The sequence below is a fragment of the Myotis davidii genome, unplaced genomic scaffold (assembly GCF_000327345.1).
Source record: "Myotis davidii unplaced genomic scaffold, ASM32734v1 scaffold214, whole genome shotgun sequence".
NCBI classification, from domain to species: Eukaryota; Metazoa; Chordata; class Mammalia; order Chiroptera; family Vespertilionidae; genus Myotis; species Myotis davidii.
In genome coordinates this window covers 1583104-1589322 of record NW_006285782.1, presented here as the reverse complement: position 1 = coordinate 1589322, position 6219 = coordinate 1583104, and the positions used below count along the sequence as shown (strand labels likewise).

The following is a 6219-nucleotide window of genomic DNA, read 5'->3' as shown; positions in this document are numbered from 1 at the left end:
AGAAAAGTGTCAGAAAGGATAAAATATCAAATGAACTAAGATATGAAGAAATATTAAAAACAAGTAATAAATTTTACTTAGCTGTTTTCAGAATGAAAATATACCAAAGAATGTTTCAGATTTGTCCTGCTGGAATTATTTTAAAATGTGAATGGATAACAAAGAGCAGAATCCCTCAGCTCAAACTGTTTCTATCTTTTCTATCAAAAAGTTTTCTTCTGAGTAGAATAAATATTGGCAAGAGATGACCGAAGTCAAAGGGCTCTGAATGAGTTACCTCTAGTCCCAGGCACACTGCATGCCAAGTAAGAAAAGAATCCTATATAATAAAAGGCTAATATGCAAATTGACTGAACAATGGGACAACTGGTTGCTATGTTGCACACTGGCCACCAGGGGGAAGATGCTCAAAGCAAAAGCGCTCCCCCAGTGTGGTCCCAAAGGGGGAGCGCTGCTCAGTTGGGAGCCTCTCCCACCTCTGTGGCAGCACTAAGGATGTTCGACTGCCAGCTTAGGCCTACTGGGGAGCAGGCCTAAGCCGTCAGTCAGACATCCCCCAAGGGGCTCCGGACTGCAAGAGGGCGCAGGCTGGGCTGAGGGACCTGTGCATAGTATGACATGAATTTTGTGTACTGGGCCTCTAGTTTGCATATACAATCACAAAACTATTGACAACAATCTTTTAAGAATTCAAGGAAGTGATTCTTTTCTCCCCTGTTAAATGCCTAACTTGTCAGTTAAGACTCATTATAATTTAAGGATCAATTTTTTCAAGAAAACATTACCTGAGGTTTCCAGGCTGGATCAGGACCCCCTCTGAACAACCAGAGCAGTGTGTGTGCAATTCACTATCACTCAGTCCATCTCACTCTCCCTGTATTGAACTGCATATGAGTCTTAGTAAACTTTGATACCTACTCCTTAAATGAGTAGTTATTCTGGTTGAAGAGACAGCGAGGTACGTTTCAGGCAGAGAAGACAGCATGAGCAAAGGCAAGGAAGTGAGGAGACGCATGTATTTTGAAAATACAGGAAGATCATCTTTGCTAAGGTGTTAAGTGAAAGCAGAGAATCACAAGAGATAAAACTAGAGAGGTAGTAAGGGGCCAGTTCATTGGAATTCAATATGTCACATTTGAAAACTTGGTTTTTATGTTGCAGCTAATGGTCTGTCAAAAATTTTTCTCGGTTTTGTTTAAGTAACAGAACATTATTGAAAGGAAAGTTGTACAAGAAAGCTACTTAGGATGAATTAGGGTTGGATGGGCTGTGTCCCACCAACTCTCACTGTAACTCCCAAAGTGGTGAGTTGCAAAGTGTGTCTGCAGATGACTCACAAACCCCAGAATGATCTGAGGTTGACAACAAAGACCAACTCTGAATAAGAAGCTGATGTTTTCGTAAGCTCCTCAGGTAACTGTCGTGTATTAAAATTTTAAAACTAGACATTCTACAAGACAACTGGCTCATAATCTTCAAACAGGCCAATGCTGTGAATAATAAAGTTCAAGCAGCTGTTCCAAATGAGAAGAGAACAAAGGGATATGACAATTAAATGCAAGTTATGATCTTGAATCAGAGAAGTTTTGCTCTAAAAGACATTGTTGGTGCATTTGGCAGAATTTGACTATAGGATGATAGAAAATTGTATCAAAGTTGAATAGGTAGGGAATATAGTTCTTTGTACTAAATTATTTAAAAAGTAAAAGTTTAAAATATTTAAAAGCGAGAGCTTAAAAAATATTTAAGTCTTAGGGCTGTGCCAACTTCAATCAGTGTTAGAAAATTGGGAATTACTGAAAGGCTTTAGGTAGGTGGTTTACATAAGCAGATTTGTGTTATTAAGAGGTGGCCATTATGGTCCCATGAAAGGTGCAATTCAGATGACAATATTAGAAATCTGTAGCACTCCTGGGAAATAGGTCATACAAGTCTGAAAAGAATGAGGGTAGTGGAGCCTGGCTGGCGTGTCTCAGTGGCACATTGACCTATGAGCTGGTGAGGGCACATGCCCAGCTTGCAGGCTCAATCCCCAGTGCGGGGCGTGCAGGAGGCAGCTGATCAATGATTCTCTCACATCATTGATGTTTCTATCTCTTCCTCTTCCATCCTCTCTGAAATCAATAAAAATATATATTAAAAAAAAAAGAATGAGGGAGTGGAGATTGAGACAAAGGGATTATGGGATAAATTCAGGTAGATTCAGTGGCTAACTGGATACGAGGGATGGAAGCAAAATGAGGAAAAAGGATAGCTATGAGGGTTTAGTTCGGGTGGTTATGGAGATAGTACTTGCTACCAAAGTTATAGAGAATACAAAATACGGAGGAACAGCATTTAGAGCAGAATCAGGTGAATTTGAATTTGGATACATGGGGCATCTATGTGAATATGTATAGCAGATAAATATAAGAGTTTGAAGCTTCGATAAGAGATCAAATGTATGTATAGAGATGCATGCATACACATGTGTATGTATACACATAAATATATATATGTATACACATAGGTATATAGTACAATAATATGACATAATAAAAATCAAGATCATGAAAGGCTGAATCTAAGAAGACTTAGTTTAGCAGGAATAAATTTAAGAACCAGTATACTGGACCAAAATATCAAACCAAAACTGAAGAAAAAGAGAATGAAGGAGACATAAATTAGCTGTCACACTTTGAAAATAATATTTGATAGGCGTGAGTATATGTAAATCCAGTACGTAGGTATTCAAAGAACAAATGCAATCTTAGCACTCATATAAATCTCATATCATATAAAGAAGCAAATGAAAATGATGATTTATTGTACAGGGTGGGGAAAAAGTAGGTTTACAGTAGTTCGTATGGACAATAATACAATAATTAATAGATAGTAATACAAGAATAAATGTGTTTTGGATACTCACAACTGTAAATGTGCTTTTGCCCCACCTAGTATACTCATTAGATGACATTCACAATACTGTGTTTAGCTTCATTTATGCTTGAATAGTGATAGAAAAGAATAAAATGAGATGGTAGAGGGATTTGAATTAGGCCTATCATAATATGGATGGTTGTAAAACAATGAAAGAAAAGTTACATGGAAATAAATAATAGCTTTTAAAAATATTTATGATCTATCATGTGGAAGAGGCATCACATCTCATTATTTCAAGGAGAATCAGGGAAAATGAATCAAATCAGAAATGTTTACCTTTAAGATTCCTTTAGTCAATATTTTGTGTTATTAAAGAGGTGGATGAAATATACAGGGACACATGTTTTTTGTTGTTGTTGTTAATCCTCACCCAGGGATATTTTTCCATTGATTTTTAGAGAGAGTGGAAGGGAGGGGGAGATACAGACACACATCGATTGGTTGCCTTCTCCATGTGCCCCATCCAGGGCCAGGGATTGCGCCTATACTTGCCCTTGACTGGAATCGAACCCAGGACCCTTCAGTACCTGGGCTGACGCTCTATCCACTGAGCCAAACTGGTTAGGGTGGGACATGCTTTTTAACTCAACATGTGAAGAATGTTTTCTTATTGCTACTGCTCTTTAGCAATGGAATGAACTCTATTTTAATTTGGTAAACTACCTATCACTAAAATTAGTCTATCAAAGGTTGCACGAGCCTGGATCCTATAATTAGTAGAAGGTAAGACTACTCTCAAGATTTCTTTCTGCTTTAAGATTCAGTGAGATGAGAATGAAAAAAATTAGATGATTAGATGTAATACTTTTTTTTTTTTGACTGGGTAAGATTACAAGAAAGCAAACTGACATATAATAAATATCTACTGACTTCTATATTTCTAGAGCTATAAAGAAAAGATTTGAGATTCAAATTTCTGGGAAGGTGAATTATTCCTTGTCTATCCAATGTGAAGATACTTTTCTAATTGCTTATAAATAGATCTTTATCAAACATAAATTATTAACTCTTTACTTGTTATACTACTCTCACTTTACTCACCCAAATCTTGATTAGGAAACGGTCTTCTGAAATAATCAAATATACGATCATCTGATACATTTGGCCTTGCAGCTAGATGGTAAAAAGATCATTAGTAGCATGAAAACAATTCATTGACTCTTTTACATTTCATATTTTTATCTTCTACATGAAAATGTTAGCAGATAATATGCCAATAGTAGTTTAGTTCAGTTAAATTAACACAGTTGTCAAATCTTATGATTTTTTGGTTGCATTTTTGCTATTTATAGCAGAAATTTAAAAAATATTCATACCCTTTGGGGCAGCAATTCCTTTCTAAGAATCTATTATAAATAAATAATCGATACTATACACAGACAGGAAGTTATTAGGTCAAAGTTAATGATATACTGCAATTTTAAATAAAAACAGGTTACAAAACAAGCAGAACTGAACTTGTTTGTCTCCCCCTATAACAATGAGCTCCTGGGAGGAAGAAATGGTAGAGTATACTTTTCGATATCTGTAAGCACCAAGCACAGTGGAAACCTCAAAGCTGTGGCACAAATACAGTGTTTATTAAGTGAATTTATCATTTATGAGAAGGTAGAAGCAGAACATTACCTTTCGCATCAGAGTTTGATTCTTTGTGTCTTGGTATTAAATATCCTCTACCACAAACCTAGTGGAACACAGAACCAGAGGGAAAGCAATATGGTTATGCACATAAAAATGAGATGAATTTCCTATGTGATTTACGGAAGAGTTCTTTTCAACATTTCTTGTTTTATCCTCATAGATTCAGAATGGATAAAATAATCTCTTATCAGAACCTAATACCTATCCCAACACTACTTTTATCCTAGAGCTATGAGTAGAAGAAAATACTGATATTATATTTTGGCACTAAAGGGAGTTTAAAATTTTTTCACTGCATATGGAACCTATTTATGATAAGAGGCCAAACAATGTAGTTTATAATCTCAGTGAAATGAGAAGAGTAAAGGTACAGGAAGATAAGACTATGTAACGGGTGAAATATATAAAATTATATGAAAATGTATACGCAATTATAAAACTATGCTTATATAGAAAAGATGAAAATTATTTTCTCATTGCTTGCAAAGAAATCTGGTAAGGAAGAGCATATATAACATTGCATTCTATCTTGAAAGGAATTGCCAATATGATCTGGATGGATTAAAAAAGACAAAACACGCCCTCACCGGTTTGGCTCAGTGGATAGAGCACCGGCCTGCAAACTGAAAGGTCCCACGTTTGATTCCGGTCAAGGGCATGTACCTTGGTTGCGGGCACATCCCCAGTAGGGGGTGTGAAGGAGGCAGCTGATCAATGTTTCTCTTTCATTGATGTTTATAACTCTCTATCCCTCTCCCTTCCTCTCTGTAAAAAATCAATATATTTTTTTAAAAAAGAAAGACAAAACACTATAGAATTGTGACTGTAAATATTGAGTAGTCTACATACAGATCATTATGTAACCATGACAACATTTTTAATGTGATAAAACTTTTGCTTTTGTGTTTGTGTTATGTGGATATTATAAAGAATTTTCCAAAAGGGCCTGAGAAAGGAAAAGAGAATTGAAAACATTTTTGCCAAGATGTAATACTTATCAACTTATGATAAAAAGTGGAGTACGGCCTGTCTGTGTGGCTCAGTGGTTGAGCCATGAACCAAGAGGTCATGGTTCGATTCCCAGTCAGGACATATGCCCGGGTTGCGGGCTCCATCCCCAGTAGGGGCCGTGTGGGAGGCAGCTGATCAATGATTCTCATAATTTATGTTTCTATCTCTTTCTCCCCCTCTATTCCTCTCTCTGAAATCAATACTTTTTTTTAAGTGGATAAAATAGAATTAAAAACTAAACTAAAATCCCTTTGTACATAAAATAGATTGGCAGCAAAAAAAAAATTGACATAATGAGTATGAAAATGGGAGAAAATGTAACAACTGAAAGATTATTGAAGGGAGAAAAAAGGGAAATATTCTATAAAAAAATTAAAGTTAAAAGTAGCAATATTATCCTATCTAATAAAAGAGAAACATGGTAATTAGCTGTAACTTCGCTACCTTTCCCATTGGCGAATCAGCAAGATATGCAAATTAACTGCCAACCAAGATGGCGGCCAGCAGCCCAGCAGCTGACGCGAACATGGAGGCTTGCTTGCTCCAGTGACAGAGGAAGCCAGGTTCCCCGCCTGCCTGCTGGGCTCTGAGCTGCTCTCTGAGAAACATTGTTACAAATATAGAAGCTTAACAAAAACCAGAAAC

General features: G+C 36.4%; 1 protein-coding gene across 1 annotated transcript in view; it reads right to left on the bottom strand.

Moving 5' to 3' along the window:
* AGBL3 (ATP/GTP binding protein-like 3) overlaps nucleotides 1-6219 on the bottom strand; it is a 67822-nt gene that overhangs the window by 13906 nt on the left and 47697 nt on the right. The window contains exons 14-15 of the mRNA XM_006756693.2: nucleotides 4549-4606; nucleotides 3964-4035 (exon numbers count right to left, since the gene is read on the bottom strand). Coding sequence (XP_006756756.1) covers nucleotides 3964-4035; nucleotides 4549-4606 — 130 coding nt within the window. The remainder of the gene's footprint in view (nucleotides 1-3963; nucleotides 4036-4548; nucleotides 4607-6219) is intronic.